At 42.8% G+C, this 23,879-nt stretch overlaps 1 protein-coding gene across 2 annotated transcripts in view; it reads left to right on the top strand.

The window, feature by feature from the left end:
• Positions 1–23,879, top strand: part of SLC6A17 (solute carrier family 6 member 17) — a 126,518-nt gene that overhangs the window by 56,324 nt on the left and 46,315 nt on the right. For both annotated transcript variants that reach the window (XM_073542435.1, XM_073542436.1), the window contains one exon: positions 19,928–20,085. In XM_073542435.1, the coding sequence (XP_073398536.1) occupies positions 19,928–20,085 (158 nt within the window). The remainder of the gene's footprint in view (positions 1–19,927; positions 20,086–23,879) is intronic.

Genomic DNA, 23,879 nt, shown 5'->3' with positions numbered 1-23,879 from the left:
ACTTTGATGGAATGGTCTGCGGGTGTCATGTTGCTTTTGGAGAGCCCCTGATGTACCTAAACAGTGGAAACCCCCCACAAGTGGCCCCATTTTGGAAACTAGACCCCCTAAGGAACTTCTCTAGATGTGTGGTGAGCACTTTGAACCCCTCCAGTGCTTCACAGAAGTTTATAACGCCCGGGCGTGAAAATAAAAAAAACATTTTTTTCCACAAAAATGATATTTTTGCCCCCAATTTTTTATTTTCCTAAGGGTAACAGGAGAAATTGGACCCCAAAAGTTGTTTTGCAATTTGTCTTGAGTACGCTGATACCCTATGTGTGGGGTAAAACACTGGGCGCATGGCAGAGCTTGGAAGGGAAGGAGCACCATTTGACTTTTTCAACGCAGAATTGGCTGGAATTGAGATCAGACGCCATGTTGCATTTGGAGAGCACCTGATGTGCCCAAACAGTGGAAACCCCCCAATTCTAACTCCAACCCTAACCCCAACACACCCCTAATCTCAGCCCTAGCCCTAACCCTAGCCCTAACCCTAACCCTAATGGGAAATTGGAAATAAATACATTTTTTTCACTTTATTATTTTTCCCTAACTAAGGGGGTGATAACGGGGGTTTGATTTACTATTTATGGCGGTTTTTATGTTTGGCAGCTGTCACACGCTAAAAGACGCTTTTTATTGTAAAAATAGTTTTTGCATCACCACATATTGAGAGCTATAATTTTTCCATATTTTGACCCACTGAGTAATGTGAGGTCTTATTTTTTGCGGGACGAGTTGACGTTTTTATTGGTACCATTTTCGGGCACATGACATTTTTTGATCGCTTTTTATTCTGATTTTTGGGACGCAGAATGAACAAAAACCAGCGTTTCATGAATCTCTTTTGGGGGGGTGCGTTTACATCGTTCCGCGTGCGGTAAAATTGATAAAGCCCTTTTATTCTTCGTGTCAGTACGGTTACAGCGATACCTCATTTAGATTTTTTTTATGTTTTGGCGCTTTTATGCAATGAAAACATTTTTATATAAAAAATAATTATTTTTGCATCGCTTTATTCTGCGAGCTATAACGTTTTTATTTTTTCACTGATGACACTGTATTGTGGCTCGTTTTTTGCGGGACAAGATGACGTTTTCAGCGGTAGCATGCATATTTATATGCGTCTTTTTGATCGCGCGTTATTGCACTTTTTGTTCGGCGGTATGATAAATCATTATTTTTTGCTTTGTTTTTTATTTTTTAAGGGGTTCGCTAAAGGGGTTAACTAATGGGACAGTTTTATAGGGCGGGTTGTTACGGACGTGGCGATACCAAATATGTGTACTTTTATTGTTTTGTTTTTTTTTATTTCCAAAAAATGAATTTATTAGGGAATTTTTTTTTTATTTATTTTATTTAGCGATTTTTAAAAAAATTATTTTTACACTTTTTTTTTTTACTTTATTACATTGTCCCAGGGGGGACATCACAGTCATGTGACAGATCGCTGATCTGTCACATCACAGATCACTGTGACAGATCAGCGATCTGTCACAGGCACTGCACGAGGCTTCCTCCTTGCCTGCGCTTTGCAGGCATGAGGAAGCCAGCTCCCTGCAGGCCCCCGAAGGTCCCCGTCACCATCTTGGATTCGGGGACCTGCAGGGAAAGAGCCCTCCGCAGCAGCGCTGCACATTGCGCAGCTGTGGGGGGCTCAGGGAAGCACGGAGGGAGCCCCCTCCCTGCCGATGCTTCCCTTTAACCCCCGGTACACTGCGATCGTGTTTGATCGCGGTGTGCAAGGGGTTAACATGTCGGGGGCGGTCCGTGACCGCCCCTGACACATTGTGCCGGGTGTCAGATGTGATAATCAGCTGACACCCAGCCGCGATCAGCGGCGCTCACCATGTGGGCGCCGCTGATCGCTGTGACGTACTATCCCATCCCTGGGAATTAAGTCCCAGGGCACATGGACGGGATAGTACGCCACATGACAGAAAGGGTTTATTAGCCTCTTAACTATATTGCCACATACATGTCATCATAACATCACACCCAGACTTATGTCACTTTTCTTCTTCCGTCACATTTAGGGCCTATAGGGGGCGCCATTATGCATGTAATAGGGTGCCAACCTCCGCTGTTAGGTAGGGTGGTTCAGCTTTGCAATAGGGACAGGCACCTCCCTATGGTACCTTTGCAAGTGTCTTTTTGATACTCTGGTGATGGTTCTGTGCTAATTTTTGAACTTTATAAATAAGTATATTTTTAATCAAATAATTAAAAGTTAGATTTTAACCTATTTTTATTAAGAAACCACTGGAGCCATAGGCGGAGGAGGACATGACTTGGGGATGGGTGGACCTTTACTCCTGCAGCTTTTTTTGGTATAGTGGTGTAGATTTTAAGCAAGAGTGATGTTGCTTTAAGAGTAAGAAGCCCAGTATGTCTGTGCCTGGGGGTTACTGTGAGGAGGGTGGGGCTTATATAGAACAGGAAATCTGTCTCTCCCTCTTTCTTAGGCTACTTTCACACTTGCGTTTTTTTGCTGCGCGTTTTTTGCGCACACAAACGCATGAAAAAAACGCATCATGCGTTTTTTGCAGGTTTCGGTGCATTTTTTTAAAAAAACCGCATGCGTTTTTTTGCGCATACAAACGCGTACGTGCACATATGTACGCGCACATATGCGCACCCATGTTAAAGTATAGGGGAAAAAACACATGCTTTTTTTGCGCTAAAAAGCAGCGCAAGAAAAACGCAAGTCTGAAACCAGCCTTACACAGGATGAACAGGAGGAAGCATGTCTGCAGTGTCAGGGAGTATAATACTGGGGTTATCACCTCACATTACAGATAATAGGAGCACATTCACCTCAGACATATGTACTAGTGTAGTATCAGCTCCTACATTATGTATGGGATCACTATTACCTCAGCAATTCATGTAGCTGCCATGTCCCTCATGTGCATGCTGCATTTTCCTCACAGACTGTGAGCTTCCCTGTGACCTCCCTGCAGACGTGTTTCATATACGACTCTGCATTCACCTCAGACATGGTGTAGTGTGTACAGTATCAGCTCCTACATCATATCTGGGAGCAAGATTACCTCAGTAATTCATGTAGCTGCCATGTTCCCTCACTTATTGCAGAGGCAGCTTTTTTGTGTCCTCCCTGCAGACATTTCTGATATACCACATTACTGCTGTATTATACAGAGTCTTCATGAGTTCTGGGTTTATGTATGATAGGACAGAGCAGGGACACATACAGTGTCTGCCATTACTATGGTGGAGCTGGGCTGTCCCATGTATTAGAGACACTGGTGAGAGGAGCAGTCGGGGGATGGTATATGTATGATGATGAGAGGCGGCACTTCATGTTAGTGCACTGTATACTGACCCTGCTGTGTGCTGATTACCCCCCCTTCCCAGTTATGGAGTCAGATCTGTATGTGACTTCATCTCTGTTACATACTGTGAGGCTGGGTGTGCAGATCCAGTGTAACCAGGTTACTCACTATATGTGTAAAGGCTCTATTCCTGTGCTGTATACTTAACCTGTACCACAGGTCTGTATACATGATATCACTCCTCACTCTGCTGTATGCGGATCATGCTGGGTATAAACATCCTGTGTCTCCAGGTTATTTTCCTGGCTGTACATATAATCTGGACATGACTTCCAGCTTAGTGCTTAATTTCTGTAGCTATTGCTGCCTTTAGTCCTCTTATGTTACATGCTGTCCTGCCGGATATATCCATCCTGTTTCTGTATATTGTCTCCCTCATATGTTGCATGATCAGAGTATACCCACCAAGAGCTTATTTTATATTACCTAAGATGGTGGATAGCACAGGCCAGAATGGATTATGTTTTATCATGTGTAAAATAAATAATCGTGGAGTAACTCGGCGCATGTGAGTGTGCACTAATAACTCAGCACATGGCGGGCAGTGAGGGGGCACTAATAACTCAGCACATGGCAGGCAGTGAGTGGGCACTCCTAGTGTGATGCTGCACATTGCTCTGGAGGACACATTATGGGCCCAGTTTTCAGCCCTGTCTCTCGTCTATTGTAATTGTATGTAGTAGAGTGACTGACTGGGATTCAGAACTTGCAGTTTTCTGCTCACACACCTATGGCTGCAGGCAGCTTACAGTGGGGAAAAAAAGTATTTAGTCAGTCAGCAATAGTGCAAGTTCCACCACTTAAAAAGATGAGAGGCGTCTGTAATTTACATCATAGGTAGACCTCAACTATGGGAGACAAACTGAGAAAAAAAAATCCAGAAAATCACATTGTCTGTTTTTTTTTTCATTTTATTTGCATATTATGGTGGAAAATAAGTATTTGGTCAGAAACAAAATTTCATCTCAATACTTTGTGATATATCCTTTGTTGGCAATGACAGAGGTCAAACGTTTTCTGTAAGTCTTCACAAGGTTGCCACACACTGTTGTTGGTATGTTGGCCCATTCCTCCATGCAGATCTCCTCTAGAGCAGTGATGTTTTTGGCTTTTCGCTTGGCAACACGGACTTTCAACTCCCTCCAAAGGTTTTCTATAGGGTTGAGATCTGGAGACTGGCTAGGCCACTCCAGGACCTTGAAATGCTTCTTACAAAGCCACTCCTTCGTTGCCCTGGCGGTGTGCTTTGGATCATTGTCATGTTGAAAGACCCAGCCACGTTTCATCTTCAATGCCCTTGCTGATGGAAGGAGGTTTGCACTCAAAATCTCACGATACATGGCCCCATTCATTCTTTCATGTACCCGGATCAGTCGTCCTGGCCCCTTTGCAGAGAAACAGCCCCAAAGCATGATGTTTCCACCACCATGCTTTACAGTAGGTATGGTGTTTGATGGATGCAACTCAGTATTTTTTTTCCTCTAAACACGACAAGTTGTGTTTCTACCAAACAGTTCCAGTTTGGTTTCATCAGACAATAGGACATTCTCCCAAAACTCCTCTGGATCATCCAAATGCTCTCTAGCAAACTTCAGATGGGCCCGGACATGTACAGGCTTAAGCAGTGGGACACGTCTGGCACTGCAGGATCTGAGTCCATGGTGGCGTAGTGTGTTACTTATGGTAGGCCTTGTTACATTGGTCCCAGCTCTCTGCAGTTCATTCACTAGGTCCCCCCGCATGGTTCTGGGATTTTTGATCACCGTTCTTGTGATCATTCTGACCCCACGGGGTGGGATTTTGCGTGGAGCACCAGATCGAGGGAGATTATCAGTGGTCTTGTATGTCTTCCATTTTCTAATTATTGCTCCCACAGTTGATTTCTTCACTCCAAGCTGGTTGGCTATTGCAGATTCAGTCTTCCCAGCCTGGTGCAGGGCTACAATTTTGTTTCTGGTGTCTTTTGACAGCTCTTTGGTCTTCACCATAGTGGAGTTTGGAGTCAGACTGTTTGAGGGTGTGCACAGGTGTCTTTTTATACTGATAACAAGTTTAAACAGGTGCAATTACTACAGGTAATGAGTGGAGGAAAGAGGAGACTCTTAAAGAAGAAGTTACAGGTCTGTGAGAGCCAGAAATCTTGATTGATTGTTTCTGACCAAATACTTATTTTCCACCATAATATGCAAATAAAATGAAAAAAAAAAACAGACAATGTGATTTTCTGGATTTTTTTTCTCAGTTTGTCTCCCATAGTTGAGGTCTACCTATGATGTAAATTACAGACGCCTCTCATCTTTTTAAGTGGTGGAACTTGCACTATTGCTGACTGACTAAATAATTTTTTCCCCACTGTATATTAGACCTATATATTTCTTACCATTTATGCGCAGCTGGTGATTAGTGTCTGTCTGTAACTGCTGTAGAGGAGCAGGCGGCTTCTCATTTATTGTTACAGCATATAACACAGCATTGCCCATCTCTGTCTATTTCTGGACCTTACGATAGGGTATTTTCCATTATTAACCTGTTGTATATCTTGGTTTCTAAACCTGCATGGTTTTCACCCTCACTTATCCCACATCTTGTGCGGTTGGAGGGGCCTTTGAAGTTGGTTAAATATGGTCTGGGGGATCCATTGGGATATGGTTTCCTCCTTTTGGAATTCAATATGGTTCTGGATCTGGTGAAAGGTGGAGGGGAGTTTCGGCAAGGGTTTGTCGGGTCCCCAGGAAATTCAAGTGAACATTGGAACCCTTGTGGTTATGGTGCTCCCGAGCTATTGGGGTAACGGCTGGGAGTAATTGTTGGTACATTTTATGTTCAATTTATGTTTGGTAATCACCAGATTTTGGGAGCTTCAAGGACTCCTACCAGCATGTTAATATTATTTATGCTTTGGTGTTTTATTGTATGTTTGTATTAATAAAGGCGTAAATAATAATTAAAAAAAAAAAGGGATCGGTGTATACCCACCAAGTGCTTATTTTATCTTACTTAAGATGGCGGATAGCACAGGTCTGAGTGGATTACCTAGAGCCTGGTGGTTGGGGGGGGGTCGTTGAAGTTGGTTAGAAATTGGTCTGGGGGATCCATTGGGATATGGATTCTTCTTTTTGGAAGTTAATATGGTTCTGGACCTGGTGAAAGGTGGAGGCGAGTTTCGGCAAGAGTTTGTCGGATCCCCAGGAAATTCAAGTGAACCTTGGAACCCTTGTGGCTATGGTGCTCCCGAGCTAGTGGGGTAATGGCTGGGAGTAATTGTTGATACATTTTATGTTTGGTAATCACCAGATTTGGGAGCTTCAAGGGCTCCTCCCAGTGTGTTAATGTTATTTATGCTTTTATGTTTATTTTATGTTTATTTTAATAAGAACATGAATTAAAAATTTAAAAATAATAATAATAATTATAATAATAACAATTTTTATTTATATAGCGCCAACATATTCCGCAGCACTTTACAATTAAGCGGGGACATGTACAGACAATAAATTCAATACAAGTTAAGACAATTCAAACAATGACATTAGGAGTGAGGTCCCTGCTCGCAAGCTTACAATCTACAAGGAAATGGGGGGACACAGTAGGTGAGAAATGCTTGTTAATTCAGGTCTGGCAATTATAATAGGGATTTTCATATAAAGCTGCATGATCCGGTCATCAGCCCGTGTGTTTAAGCGCAATAGACAAGTATCAAGTGCAGTTATCATGTGCATGAAGGGTGTGGAGACAGATGAATAGTAGGGTGCAGATTCAGAATAATATTTGGAAGGAGGGAACAGGGCAAAGTTAGCTTGCTGAGTAGTTGATGTGATAGGCTTCTTTGAAGAGATGGGTTTTCAAAGCGCGCTTGAATAGGTCAGGGCTAGGTATCAGTCTGATCGTCTGGGGAAGTGCATTCCAGAGAGCTGGAGCAGCACGAGAGAAGTCTTGGAGACGGAGGTGCGAGGTTCGGATTACGGGGGATGTTAGTCTTAGGTCATTTGTAGAACGGAGGGCACGTGTAGGGCGATAGACAGAGATGAGAGAGGAGATATAAGGCGGTGCAGAACAGTGGAGAGCTTTGTGGGTGAGAGAGATGAGTTTATACTGGACCCTGTAGCGAATAGGTAGCCAGTGTAATGACTGGCACAAGATGGAGGCATCGGTGAAGCGGCTGGACAGAAATATGACCCTGGCTGCCGCATTCAAGATGGATTGGAGAGGAGAAAGTTTGGTAAGAGGGAGACCGATCAGAAGAGAGTTGCAGAAAACAAAAAAAAAAACAAAAAAAAAAACAAAAAAACAAAAAAAAACCAGTTATTTGTTTTCCTTTTAGTGGGTCCTTGAATTTATTTATAAATTGGTCAGTAGGGGTAACCATATTAAGTATGGACCTCTGGTTTGGGGGGGTGTTCATCACAGTATGACCCCCCCTGGGTTTGGAAGGGTAACCATTTCAGGTATGGCACCCTGGTTTTGAGGGGTAATCATCTCAGGTATGGTCACCTGGTGTGTAGGGTAACCATCTCGTGTATGGCCCCCTGGTGTGGAGGGGGTTAACCATCTCAGGTATGGCCCCCTGGTATGGAGGGGTGACCATCACGGTATGACCCCCTGGTCTCCAGAAGCATTTATATTTTATAGGACCCTGTTAGGGTAAAGACCCTGGGGTCATGGCAATCATATTTTGCATGCCTACAGAATAAATGGGCTCCTCTGAGCCAGGAACAGCGGCTGGAGGGGAGAAGAGAACAAGGTAGGCATGCTTTTCAATACAATCTATAGCTTCAAGGACCTTCTCTCTTTTTTCATGTGACTTGAGAATGCCGAGGCACGGTTTTTGACTATATATTGACCAAACCATGTTTCTTTCCATGTTTCTTTCAAGGTTGTCGTCTGGACAATGCAGTTATCTAGTGCATGAAACTGAAGAGCAATGTACCTAATCTGTGTGCCCTTGAGTCAGTAGGAGTGACTAAGGGTAAAGTAATCAAGTGCATTAACATGAAGGGCAATATGCCTATTCCCGATGCCCTTGAGCTGGTGGGAGCGGCTAAGGGTATAATCTAGTGCCTTAACACAAAGGGCAATATGCCTATTCCTGATGCCCTTGAGCCAATGGGAGTGGCTAAGGATATAATCAAGTGCATTAACACAAAGGGCAGTGTGCCTACTCCCGGTGCCCTTGAGCCAGTGGGAGCGGCTAAGGGTAAAGTAATCAAGTGCATTAACCCGACAGGCAATATGCCTATTCCCAATGCCTTTGACCCAGTTGGAGAGGTTAACAGTGAATGTTATCAAGTGCATGAAAAACAATTAACAATGGCGTGGCAGTTTTATTAATAATATCTTTGTAGACTTTTTCTGCTTTAGGTTTATTTAAATTACTACTTCCAGATATTCTGAACTTTATTTTATGGTCGGTTATATTGTTGATGTTATATTGTGTATAGTTTTTAATTACTCCCTATTTATAATATCTTTCTATTGATATGTTCATCACTTTTCAGGTAGTGATAGTAAGTGGGCTTAAGAAATTATACTGCACAGCTACTATAAATAATGGTGGTTTCTAGAACTAAAATCTGTGAATTGGTGAATTATTAGAGCTGGCTACAATACGTGCGGTATAATAGTTTTTTGAGGCATGACAGATGTCATTATACAGGTATTCAGACTGTAGCTACGACCTTAATTATGGTTTACTTTCCACATTCCCCATTATGGGATCCTCATTGCAGGATGTTGCTGTAGTTACCGTATTATCGATCATAACTTGCTAGCATGGCATTGATAAAATTAATCTGTCGGAGCTCTGGAATTTTATTTTTTATTTTTTATTACTTGTGTGCACAGTCTTTCCATAGCATGTAGAAATGGTTGATGGCTTTATTAGGCATGGTTAATGGGGGTCGAGTCCATTTAAGGTGTCAAATGGCCTCTCTGGTGGCGGTTTAGGAGTCAGGTGGAAGTTGCAGACAAGTTAAGGTGGACTCATTTTAACTAATAGAGGATGTAAAACCTCATGGTGGCGAACAGGCTCAGCTTTGGTGACCAGCCTCAAGGTCGTTGTAATGGTAACGTCAATCAGGGGCGGGCACAGTGGTTAAGCACAGGAGTGAGGATAATAGGGTCATTGGTGCCCTGAAAGTTTACTGGCTCTGCTTGAATGGCAAGCCAGTGCGTGCCGCCCCTTTATGGCTGTCTGTCCTGGTTCTGTATGTCAGACAGCTGGGGATATCACAGTACTTGTGAATCCCAATGTACTAGCACTTCACCTGACTCCTCCTGTGATTGTTTTAATCCTGTGATTTAAATAAAGCTGTGGCCATTGTGACAACCAAAATAATGTGTTGTGTATTTATTCTAGTGCCTAGGTTTACTGTAGTTATGGTGGTTTTAAGATGGAGTGGGGGTCCGTCCCATATCCATAAGTCAAGTAAGGGACTTTACGGTGAATATTATCATTTTATTCAGCTTCCTATGATGTACCTGTCCATATAGATGGCTTAGGAGAGTTGATCCTACTGAGAGATTCCCTTTAAGATATTTATTCTTTACATAGTATAATACACATTTCTGATACTTTCTTTTTCTGTAGAATTAACCACATTTCCGAGTATGTGTATATATATATATATATATATATATATATATATATATATATATTATTTTTTTTATTATTATTTTTTCTTTCTTTTTCCTTTTGTCATTGAACTGGATGCTGTTAAACAGATTGTTTTGCCAAGTTTGCTAAGCCATACATTTTAATTCCCATTGCAGGGAAACATAACACTTCATGATACCTAGAAAACACCCTTGTTACAAAAATTCACTATGCAGTCTTGGGAGTTTAAAGATTTGACTTTGACATTACCTACCCACGCTAAATAAATATAGCTCAAAAAGAGGTCTTAGGCTGGTTTCACATTAGCGCTTTTTAAGCGCATGCACGGCCGGGGGTAGCTCCGCCCCCGAGCCGGCTCTCTGCCCGGCGTGCCCGCCCCTTGCTTGTAGCGCCGCCTCCTAGCGCACAGCGGCGCCTGCGATCGGCGCACCCTATCTTTAGCATAGGGTGCGCAGATCGTGCGCAGGCCGTGCGCTAGTTGCGCTTTGACCTGCGCTGCGCACTTTTGACGGTGCTCCGTGCGCGCCAAAATCAAACTTTTCGGATTTTGGCGCGCACAGCGCACCGTCAAAAGTGCGCAGCGCAGGTCAAAGCGCAACTAGCGCACGGCCTGCGCACGATCTGCGCACCTTATGCTAAAGATAGGGTGCGCCGATCGCAGGCGCCGCTGTGCGCTAGGAGGCGGCGCTACAAGCAAGGGGCGGGCACGCCGGGCAGAGAGCCGGCTCGGGGGCGGAGCTACCCCCGGCCGTGCGTGCGCTTAAAAAGCGCTAATGTGAAACCAGCCTTAGAGATCCTCCAAAAATTCAAAAATACTAGCAAAAGGCAGAGATGCTTAGCTGCCCAGGCCTCCAAACAAATGCACTATCAGGATGCAGGGGACCCATATAGTTAAGATGGCGGCAACAAAGGTGCAGAAATACCGATGAGGCAACCACTCACAACCTACTAATCCCAATGGAAGGGGTGGCTGCTTGGTATATAAATGCAGAAAAAAGACTTGTATGCGGCGCTGTTCGTACAATGGAAATGCACAGCATCCAGGTTAACAGCCTATTAGTGACACCCTTCTATTGGAGCAGGCGGGCTGCCCAGCGCTATCCAAATGCTTCCCATGTGAACAGACACCGCAGTTTACAAGACCAGATGGGCCCAACTTCACCCTGACAAAAAAGTGCAAAAAACACATATAAAAAGATATGTGAGGTATTAGTTAATATTTTGGCCAAAATACGCAAGCTCGTAACCCACGTCACAGGTCCCCACACTTACGAGTCCTAACACTAAACAAATATAGCACAAAAAGAGGACTTAGAGATCCTTTTTCTCCGCATTTCCATTGTGCGAACAGCGCCGCATACAAGTCTTTTTTCTGCATTTATATACCAAGCAGCCACCCCCACCATTGGGATTGATAGGTTGTGAGTGGTTGCCTCATCGGTATTTCTGCACCTGTGTTGCCGCCATCTTAACTACTGCATCCTGGGTCCACTGCATCCTGATAGTGCATTTGTTTGGAGGCTTGGGCAGGTAAGCATCTCTGCCTTTTTCTAGCATTACCTACCCACGCCATAATGTGCCCATCTATTTACTAATCAGTCTTTTCAGTTTAATAAGCGATAGCACATCATCATGTACAATGATGCAATAGAAATGTGTTTTTTAAAGTGATTAATCATGATGCCATCTTGCAGAGTGACTGATGAATCTGGGTTTTCAAAATGCCAATTGAGTTGACACTTCCTGTCTGAATACTTCTAATTGTAAGGGTTTATGGATTAGGAAAAATAGTCTAAGACCCCCATACATATTAGATAACAGTCGTCCATACCATAGAAAAAGGACGACCATTTAATGTTCATTTAAAGCTGTTAAAAAGAAAGCTACTTGGTCTTTTTATTCTGATGAAGAGATAGCAATTTACAGTGGTGTAACTAGAGTCTGGTAGGCCCCCATACAAGATTTGGCCCAGACCCTTTCACCATCCTGAATACATTAAATATAAATATATATAACTAGATGGAGGGTGGTAATGTCACAATGTGGGCAGGCTTTGCAGCGTTAAGAATCTCTCCCCCCATGTGCTCACCCACCTATCCACTCTCATTTCCCCATGTGCTGACTTCTCCCGTCTGTGCTCTCTTCTTTGACCTGTCTACCCCATGTGCTATCCCCCTTGTCTGCTGTCTCTCTCCTTCCTGTGCTGTGTTCTCCCCTCATGTGCTGTCCCGTTTGAGCTGTCTCCCCCCTGTGCTCTGTCTCTCTCACCCCTGTGTCTGACCGTGTACAGAACATACCACAGCTCCTGAGCAGGGGAGGAAGCAAAAGACAATACTGACATTACAGCAGGAGATTGCAGAGGATACATTTTGTGAGGTAAAATATTGTTTAAAAACAGTCAGTGAAATATTTAACCTCACAAAATGAATCCTTTGTGATCCCCTGCTGTAATGTCAGTATTGTCTTTTGCTTCCTCCCCTGCCCAGGAGATGAGGTATGCTCCGTTCACGGTCAGACACAGACAATTTTTAAAATGAATTTTCGTTCATGGGAAAACCCCTTTAATGTGACCGGCTTCCTCTGCCTGTAGGCACGTCATGCATCTGCTGCTGGGATCGGCCGAATGATTCACTGCGCCTGCGTGGAATTAGCGCAGATGCAGTGTGACAGTGTTCCGCTGGTGGTATTGCGCAAGAAGCTGCGTGAGTGTGTGAGTGTGAGAATGTGTGAGTTTGTGAATATTTGAGTGTGAGAGTGTGTGAGTGTGAGTATGAATGTGTGTGTGAGTGAGTGTGTGTTTGTGAGAGTGTGTGTAAGTGTGTGTGTGAATGTGAGTGTGAATGTGAGAGTGTGTGAGTAAGTGTGTGTGTGTGAGTGTGTGAATGTGTGAGTGTGTGTGGTGCATGCAGCGTATAGAGTGTGTGTGTTTCACTGGTGGTACCGCACAATAGGTTGGTACCAGCAGCAGTTTCCATATTGAGACACCCATCACTTGGGTGTCCCAATATGGCGGTCAGTGAACTTCCTCCACTTGGAATTCTGGGATACGGTGACATCTGGACAGAACATGAAATGAAAACATTACAAGGCAATTATATAAATCGATTAGACTGCGCCACTAATTTCAGGGAAGTTCTTGTCCCCTGAGAAAATGTTATTGTATCTTATAGATTTTGATATGGTGAACAGGAATATGTGCTCCAAAAGTCTGTAGCATGTAAAGTTTTTAACCCCTTCATGACCGGAGCGGTTTTTGATTTTTCATTTTCAGTTTTCGCTTCCCTTTTTTCCAGAGCCATAACTTTTATTTTCCATCAATTTGGCCATGTGAGGGCTTATTTTTTGCAGGACGAGTAGTACTTTTGAAATACACCATTGGTTTTACCATGTCGTGTACTCGAAAACAGGAAAAAGTGCGGTGAAATTGCAAAAAAAGTGCAATCCCACACTTGTTTTTTGTTCAGCTTTTTTGCTAGGTTCACTAAATGCTAAAACTGACCTGCCATTATGATTCTCCAGGTCATTATGAGATCAGAGACACCAAACATGTCTAGGTTCTCTTTTATCTAGGTGGTGAGAAAAATTTCCAAAGTCTGCTAAAAAAAAAGCGCAATTTTACGAAACCCGTAGCATCTCCTTTTTCCGTGATCTGGGGTTGGGTGCAGGCTTATTTTTTGTGTGCTGAGATAATACTTTTAATGGTACCACTTTTGTGCAGATACGTTCTTCTGATTGCCCGTTATTGCATTTTAATGCAATGTCGCGGCGACCAAAAAACGTAATTCTGGCGTTTTGATTTTTTTTATCGCTACGCCGTTTAGCGAACAGGTTAATTATTTTTTATTGATAGATCGGGTGATTCTGAATGCGGTGATACCAAATATGTGTAGGTTTGATGTTTTTTTATTATTTTTATTTTGATTGGGGTGGAAGGGGGGTGATATGTTTTATAATTTTTTTTATATTTTGAAACACTTTTTTTTTACTTTTGGCATAGTTCAATAGCCTCCATAGGAGGCCTGAAGCTGCCATAGCGCGATCGCATCTATTACATAGAGGTTTATGCTTTGACAGCGGCATTTAACTACTTAATAGGCACGAGCGGATCGCGATTCTACTCGCGCCTATTGCGGGCACATTGTCAGCTGTTAAAAACATGTCGCGGCTTTGAGGTGGGCTCACCGCCGGAGCCCACCTCAAACCGGGGGATACTGCCAGCTGACGTACTATTCCGTCAGCTGGCAGTAAGGGGTTAAGAAACAACAGTTTATAGTCTACATTATGATGTCTGAGACACTACATACATGTGCATTGATGTCAGTAGTAAAAGCAATTGTTCAGAAGTGTTTTGCAGACGACTTTCGTTTATAATCCATGTCAGATGCTTCTTGAATAAGATTCCAGCAATAGTCAGCCAGCATTGACTTACTCTACTTTCCTTGGTACCTTTTCTCCATCAGCGCAATGTCTTGGTGAAATCTTTCACTGTGTTCATCGCTAATGGCACCAAGATTGGCTGGAAAAAAGTCCAAGTGAGAATGTAGAAAATGCATTTTTAGTGACATATTGCATTTCATCAAATGATATGCTGTGAGCATGTTGTCCACAAGTTGTTCAAAGCTCGGTGCCCTGCTGTTGACAAGGAAGTTGAAGGTCACATCTTTAAAGGCTTTCCATGCCACTTGTTCAGCACCTTGCAAAAGACCATCAAAGCTACTGTCATTTGTTATATCTCTGATCTGTGGGCCAATAAAAATACCTTCTTTAATCTTTGCATCACTTATTCTTGGAAATTTCTGTCGCAAGTAAGAAAAGGCTTCCGATTCTTTGTTTATTGCTTTGACAAAATCCTTCATAAGCCCAAGTTTAATATGCAAAGAAGGGAGAAATATCTTTGCTGGATCAACGAGAGGATAATGTTTAATATTCTTCTGTCCTGCAACCAGGTTTTCGCAGAGTGGCCAGTCCTTTCTGAAATAGTGCATTTTTCGTGCACGATTGGCCCACTCAAAAATAAAACAACAATACTTGGTATATCCAAGCTACAGTCCAAGAAGAAGTGCATCAACGTTTAAATCACCACATATGTTCCAGTTATAATTTCTATAATTAATGTGGGTCAACAGTATTTCCATATTCTCATACGTTTCTTTGTGGGGGATGTCTATTCCTTTTGGGTCTGCTCTGGGGCAGTTTAGATTTCCCCTTTTCTTTCTTTAGGCTTATTTAGTCCTCCGGCTGTGACGAGGCATCTAGAATCATCGTAGGTACGCTGCATGGTTGCTGTTAGTTGTGTGGTTAGGATCAGGGGTCTGCAATCCGCGTAGTTACAAACCTCTCTGGTTTTCTGTGAATTAGCTTGGTTTTGTTTTCCTCCTCGGTGACCCATTAATAACATATCAGTTTGTCTGATTTTTCTCCTTATAGGTTTATTTTTGAGTAAAATGTAAATTGCTCTTTTATTCTATGAACTACTGACAACATGTCTTCAAATTTCCAAGCACTAAATTTTGTATTTATTTTCAGAAAATGAGAAATGGTCAAAATAACAAAAAAATGCAGCGCTTGCAAACCTCAAATAATGCTAAGAAAATAAGTTTGTAATCATTTAGAAACAACAATACTAATGTTTTAACCCAGGAAGAGTTCAGAAATCAATATTTTGTGGAATAACCATGATTTTTAATCACTGCTTTCATGCATCTTGGCATGCTTTCCACCAGTTTCTCATACTGATTTTGGGTGACCTTATGCCACTCCTGCTACAAACATTTATGCAGTTCTTCTTTGTATGATGGCTTGTAGCTATCCATCTTCCTCTTGATTACGTTCCAAAGGTTTTCAATGGGGTTCAGGTCTGGAGATTGGGCTGGCCATGACATGGATTTGATTTGGTGATCCTTCATCCACACATTGACCTAGCTGTGTGACATGGCATTTTGTCCTGCTGGAAAAACCAGTCCTCAGAGTTGAGGAACATTGCCTGAGCAGAATGAATCAACTGTTTTTCTAGAATAACCTTGTATGCGGCTTGATTCATACGTCCTTTGCAAAGAATAACCAGCCCAATACCAGCCTTGCTGAAGCATCCCAAGATCATCACCGATCCTCCACCAAATTTCACAGTGGGTGCAAGACACTGTGACTTGTATGCCTCTCCAGGTCTCCATTTAACCACTAGACGACCAAGTGTTGGGCAAAGCTAAAAATTAGACACATCAGAGAAGATTACCTTACTCCAGTCCTCTATGGTCCAATCCTTATGTCTATGGCAAACTTCAGCCTGGCTCTCCTTTGCTTCTCATTGATGAAAGGTTTTTCTCAAGCTTCACATGACTTGAGCCCTGCCTCTAGGAGCCTGTTCCAAAATGTTCTTGCCGTGCACTTCACCCCAGCTGCCATTTACCATTCCTTTTGTAGGTCACTTGATGTCATCCTGCAGTTACTGAGTGACATTCGAATAAGATGACGGTCATTCTGGTCAGTGGAGAGTCGTTTTCGCTCTCTGCTGGTCTGTAGCTTTGTTGTCCCCAATGTCTGCTGCTTGACCTTGTTGTAATGGACCCTATACCCTGGTGATTTTGGACTGATAACAGGCACAGAAGTTGACACAAATGGGTTTGAATGGAGATTAAAGATAATATCCTCACCTGTGACCTGTTTGCTTGTGATCAGTGTGTGCATAAAAGCTAAGTAAGTTTCTGGGATCCAGACAGACTCTTGCATCTCTCTCCAGCCACTAATTTTTCTGGATTGTGACTCATGGAGCAAAAGAATTGTCGATGGTTCTATGGGAAAATGTAGTTGAACCGTATAAAACAGGAAAGGGATACAAAGAGATATCCAAGGAATTGATAATGCCAGTCAGCAGTGTTCAAACTGTGATTAACGAATGAGAGTCGTCCGTGGTGAGACTCTCCATGCCATACTTTTAATCAAGGCCCTGGTGGGTCTATCGCTATCTCCTTACACCTCATCCTATTTAAAGACACTCCTTAGTGAGGTTTGATAAAGACCCCTTTCTGGGTCCAAACATTACCAAGGTATCTTCCTGTCTTGTTTCGTCCATGTGGTCTTGTTTAAATATGCACTGAATAAAGAAACTTTATTTGCAAACCAAACTACTTTGAGTGCGGCTGCTTCTCCATTTTTGTTACTTGGGATTCTTCTCCCAGTCCATCCTGCACCTAACCTATATACTGAGTGCGCATCATTCTCCTTCCTTCATAAAATATAATGCATATCCCATAGTCACCCATAAAATATAATGCATATTCCATAGTCACCCATAACATATAATGTTCCCCCATAGTTATCCATGTACAAGTATGGCCACTGATTTAAAAATAATTTCTCACCTTCCCTCCGCTCTGCCACCACGCTCGTTCTCTTGTAAGCCAGCAGCTAACTTCAACGTGCGATGGGAGCGCATGACGTCAGTACCATGTGCCCCTCGTTATATGCACACCGACATCAGCTGCTGTCCTCTTCTTGGCCGGCAGCGTGCATTGTGGTGCACAAACCTATCAGTGTGCGCGGGACAATACGCTTCAGCTGGATGTGCATCCAATGATGCACATCCAGTTGAAGTTTCTGCTGGCGTCGGCAGGCCCCTGACCCACCGTGCCCAGTCGCAGCGGTGACCACTGAGACTGCTGTCGTTACGCTACTGTCAATATATTAAGAACAAAAAAATTTGATGGGAGTGTGTTTTTAATAAATTATTCTTTTTCATACTGAGAATCACTAGTGATTGAGTGTATGTTTTACTCCCCAAATTATTCATGTTCCTTTAATGTTTATGGGGGCCTCCCAATTCTCCAACGACAAGTGTTGTTGAGGGAAAGAAGTATCCGTCTGTTGCATTTCTACTGCAACAGTTTTCTGCAGCACGTAGAGGAGCCTCTCTTCTCATAGAGACACAGAACTATAGGCTGCATCGGGTATTCCTTTGTATAGGGGAGTAGAGAGTCAGCTCTCTACCCACAGCTAACTATACTTCATAAATCGTAAAGGGGTTAAAAGCAAGCTGTCAGAAGGTTTATGCTATATTCAGAGGCCGACACTGACAGCTTGGGGGCCCCGGTGCAAGAAATGTGTCTGGGCCCCCCTCCTTTTATCGCGACAAGGCTATATATATATATAGATATACAGTGTGTATATATATATATATACAATGTAGCCACACGCACCTACTTGTATATATTACACAGAGGATGGTATGTAATAAGGGACAATGTTATACATAATAAAAGAGGAAACTATGTAACTAAGGATGGTGTTATACAGAATTAGTGAGTACACTATATACTAAGGGACTGTGTTATACATAATAAGTACGTACACTCTTTACTAAGGGACTGTAAAAGACATAATAAGCAATAATAATGTCTTCCTCCACCTCCCCCTGTTCGTAAGACCATTATAAGTCCCCCTTCCTTCCATCCCAATCCCCCACCCCCTCATTGTCCTCCTCCATCCGCATCCCATTATTGTCCTCTCCACCACCCCATCATTGCCCTCTTCACCACCTCCATCATTGCCTTCTCCACCACCACTATCATTTCTTTCTCCCCCACCACCCCATATCATTGCCCATTCCACCACTTCCATCATTTCCTCCTCCTCCACCACCCCATCATTGTCTTTTCCCCACCACTCCCATCATTGCCCATTCCACCACCTCCATCATTTCCTCCTCCCCCACCACCCCTATTATTGCCCTTTCCACCACCACTATCATTGTCCTTTCTACCACCACCATCATTGTTCTTTCCACCACCTCCATCATTGCTTTTTCCCACAACACCCCATCATTGCCCTCTCTATCACCTCCATCTGCTCTTTCCACCACCTTCATCACAGCCTTCTTCTCCACCATCCCATCATTGCCTCCTTCCCCACCACTCCCAATCATTGTCTTTTCCACTATCACCATCATTGCCTTCTCCCCCACCACCCCCATCATTGCCCATTTCAACACCTCCATCATTTCCTCCTCCCCCACCATCCCCATCATTGCCCTTTCCACCACCACCATCATTGTCCTTTCCACCACCACCATCCTCACCCATTCCACCACCTCAATCATTTTCTCCCCCTCCACCCGCATTATTGTCAATTCCACCACCTCCATCATTTCCTCCTCCCCAACACCCCCATCATTGCCCTTTCCACCACATCCATCTTTCCTCCTCCCCCACCATCCCCATCCTTGTCCATCCCACCACTTCCATCATTTCCTCCTCCTCCTCCACCATCCCCATTATTGCCCTCTCCATCACCTCATCATTGCCTTCTCCCCATCAGCCCCATCATTGCCCTCTCTTCCCCCTACACACAGACACACAGAGAACCATTCACCTCTCTGCATATTCCCCCGCCGCGCTCCGTATGCACGCACACACACACACACAACACACGTACACACACACAGCACCTCTCACCTTTTCGCATGCTCTGCCGCAGCATCACCATCGCCTTCCTCTCTCTGGCACAGCCGGCCGCTGAGTGATGACGTCATCCAGCGGTGCTGGAACAACCCTTTCCTTTGGCTCTACCTCAGCTATCTTATTCTTCATTAAAAAAAAGAAAATGCAATCGGTCTCTTTCTTCAAATACTGTTGAAAAGAACAATACATTATATTGAAGTGCTCATCAATAATTAACACAACTGGAGGGTCTCAAGACAATTTGTGTTGCGATGTATTAGACCATGCGTTTCAATAAGGTCACACTACTAGTTATATCCTACACAGTCCAAACCGATGTAAGACAAAACATTCAGTTTCTCGAATAACCCTCTTCTTATCATGTAAATTTTGTTTATTTTCTTTTTGTTGATTTATTTTTTTCTTCTTGTTCCTTTGTTCGAAATTGAATTACATACTGACGGCTTTATTCTTTATTACCACAGGAGCATACATGGTCCCCTACCTTATCCTACTCATTTTGATTGGCATTCCTCTCTTCTTCCTTGAGCTGGCTGTGGGGCAGAGAATTCGCAGAGGTAGCATCGGAGTCTGGAATTACATATGTCCTCGGCTTGGAGGAATTGGCTATGCTAGCTGTGTTGTAAGCATTGGCTTCCAATAGTTATATTTTACCATGTTCCTTAGGTCAGATTCACACGTCTGGTTAATAGTGTGGAAAAAAACTACACCACCATAAGCGTTACAAATATGCAATTTAGCTACTGCTAGCTGTACCCAAGCAATTGTTGCAGTACCTAAAACGAGGTTCTTTCACAATCATGATCATGGTTTACAGCTATGTAGCTCTTTTGCCCCATGAATTTGGTAAAAAAATACCATAAAAATCCCTGTAGTAAAAGAAAAGAAAAAAACAAACAAAAGCATGATAGTAAAAAGGACAAAAAGAATAAGGCCAGGGTCACACTTGCGAGTGTGATGCGAGAAACCCACGCGGGTCTCTTGCATCAATACCCAACACTGCCGCTGGCACTCGCACCGGAGTGTGCGGCTGCATAGAAATACATACAGCTGCACCCTCCGGTCCTGAGTGTCGGTGGCAGTGCCAGGTATTGATGCGACAGACTTCTATGAGTTTCTCATATCACACTTGCAAGTGTGACCCTGGCCTAAGACTATTAATTTCTACATACTCTCGTTAGGGTCGAAAAACAATGTTTTCGACTTGGGGGTTTAAAGTTTCAAGTATTAAGATGACCACCTGTTGGTGCAAGAACAGAATAAAATCTCCTTTTAGGTTATATATTTAGAATATTAATATCCTTTTGTGTGCATTGTATTCCCCTTCCTTTTAAAAATTTTCAATAAAAAAAATTTGACGGAAAAATACCATAAAAATACGGGCAGCAAACGGATGAAACATAGATGCCATCTATGTACTGTCTATTCACATGGACCCATTTATTAGAATATTCTTGACATTATTCAGTCAATCTGACCAAACTGGGACATTGCTACATTTTTTTTGTTCAGAACCAATGGACTGCCAAAAAAAGGAACATGTGAAATGAGCCATAGAGTCTAGAGCTAGGGTCTCAAACACTCGGCCTGCGGGGGATCGGAGCTCCCGGGACATACTTTGACAGCAGAGAGCACATTGTATCAGTGTAAAGCTGACAGCTCTAATAATCCGCAGAATATTAGATTTGCAATCAGGCAAGTAAAAGTTAAAGATCCACATTTGAGACTAAAAAAAAATATAAGGAAAAAGAAATTGGAAAAATTAAAAAAAATAAAAATAACCTATGGAAAAAATAGCAGAAAAGTATTTTGCCTCTAAAAACTCTGTTTTACGTGAGAAAAAAGAAAACAAAAAAAGTATTGCAAGGTCCAGAGTGACTTGTGCTAAGAAACTGTACCATAACACGTACAAAAAACATCTTACAAAAATAAAATAAAATAAAAAACCGACGCACAAAAAAATTGAATAAAAAGTGATCAAAAATTCATATGGAAAAAATGGTATCGCTGAAAACGTCACCTTGTCCCACAAGGACTGTGGCCTGCCAACTTCAATTTTTTTTTAGGTGCGACCCATTAAGCCGGCTGAATTTGAGACACCTGGTCTATCTGGTACCTGTGCGCTATCCATTAAAAAACACAGATGATGTATGTGAAAAACAAAACTAAGGCATGACCAAAAAAAGAGCTGAAAAGTAACTGGTATGTTCAGATATTATAATATTTTTTATGACAAGTATGATTATTGTACACAAATGTAAATTTTGACTTGTATTCTTCTTTAAGTCCTATTCAAGCGATTTTTTTTAATTTTTATTTCATCATCCGTTAGATATCAGTAATGTACGGTATATTCAATGTGTGCATTAAAATACTGTTGTCTGCTGTTCCAGCTCTGTTTTAGCCCCTCTCCTGCATCTTCTGACCATAGCTCTTTCTTGCAAGATCACAATTGTCAGCTCTCCCCTACGACAGATGGCCGTATAAGATGGATGAGGATCACAACACAATGCTTGGACTGGCTGTCGACACTCCCAACCCAAGCGTGACAGCATGTCACACTGGGGTCAGAATAGCCGACGGCCGGTCCGAGCATTGCATTGAAATCCTCATCCATGTTATACGGTCGTCTGACTCTTCTCTTAATGTAAGTATATGAAACCACTGTTCTGAGTCACAGAGACTTGAGAAAAGTGACTTCCAATCACACAAAATACTCTGTGGTGAGCCGGCTAGTCACAGCCACTTATTATGTAGAAAAGAAGCGGCGCTGGAAATGGCACAAAACATCAACTGGTAAGAATTTTATTGCACACACTGATCATTCATTACTGATCGCTAATGAATAGTAAAATGAAAAAAACACACTGGAGTGGCACTTTAAAGTAAATGTCTGTCCTGGAAAACCATTTTGTTTATTCATTTCAATTAGATGAGTTTTGTATGCTAATTAATTTCTTAATATATCTTTGTCAGCAGGATTTCACATCCCAAACTATTCACATGTGCACGTAGAATTTTCAAAGACAAGCTCAGGAATACCTTTACAAGGCCAGTCCATTCCTGCATTACTGAGAAATTAGCCTTTGAATTAATATGCAAGTGAGGCTGAAGAGCTATGGTAGATCTGAAGCCTCTGTCACTCTAAGGGTACCGTTACACTTAGCGATACACCAGCGATCCCAACAACGATATGGATCGCTGGTGCATTGCTAAGTGGTCGCTAGTGAGCTGCCACACAGGCAGATCTCACCAGCGACATCGCTGGGGTCGGGGGTCGCTACTTACCTGTCAGACGCGGCGATCCTGACGTCCTCCCGCCCGCATCCACGCGTCGCTCGTCGGTGCCACAGGAAGCCCAGCAGGAAGCGCCCAACGAGAAATGATTCAGGACCTTCTCGCACGACCAGCGATAATCAGTGGGAGAGGCGGTCGGAGTTAAGTATCACATGTAGCGATATCGCTAGCAATATCGCTGCTACGTCACAAAATCGGTGACTTTACAGCGATATTGCTAGCGATATCGCAGTGTGTAACGGGGGCTTAACTTTTTTTTTCCCATCCAGCACGGCTTCCTTCTGGAGACTGATGACTCCTTTGTCTGAAATTACACAGCACAGTGGCTGTCAGTCAACAGGAGGAGGCTACACTGGGCGGGGAGTAGAACTGGAGTGACAGAGGCTTCAGATCGTCAGCCTCATCCAGACTAATGGACTTACCACGTAAAGATATTGATGCATTTGTCTTTGAAAGAGCTACATGCGCATATAAATAGTTTTGGGGGAAAAATCCTGCTGGCAGATTTTTGTGGCAGATCCATTTTTCTAATACAGAGTTCTAAGTCTCTTGTATACGTATATACTGTATTTAAAATAAAACTACTTCCAGCTGCCAATAGGGGGAGCTAAGAAGTGATTATTATACATGTTTCTCTGGAATTGAAGAAAAGTAATGGATGCAGTGAACTAGTGATACCTGCTGTGTCTATGCAGGAGAGTGGAATCTCTGGGTCTGTAAAGCAGAGCATCGACCACTACCACTAATATTGTAGGATACATTAGGGAATTAATAATCAATAGGAAATAGTGATCTGGAATGATATGATGTTAAAGGGTTATTCCAACATTTATAACGATCACCTATCCAAAGGAAATATAACACACGCACACCTGCCATGGAGAGTGAAGGCGCCACGGTGAGCATGTGCACCTGCACTTCAATATTAATGGCCAGCGCAGTGCTCCATTTTTTTTAGTTGTCCCAGATGTCAGAACCCTTCTCCCCAACAAAGGAAGCAATGATGCTGTTTTAACCATTTCGGGACGCATCTATCCTAGACAAAATATTTGTTTCATTTTTATTAGTGTATTCCAAAAGTTATAACTGTGTAATTCATCCACTAACATTGCCATATGA

This window comes from Dendrobates tinctorius, unplaced genomic scaffold, assembly GCF_039654945.1.
Source record: "Dendrobates tinctorius isolate UK_male_01 unplaced genomic scaffold, ASM3965494v1 ptg000127l, whole genome shotgun sequence".
NCBI lineage: Eukaryota > Metazoa > Chordata > Amphibia > Anura > Dendrobatidae > Dendrobates > Dendrobates tinctorius.
The sequence above is the reverse complement of the archived record's forward strand: the minus strand, read 5'-3'. Positions and strand labels throughout refer to the sequence as shown.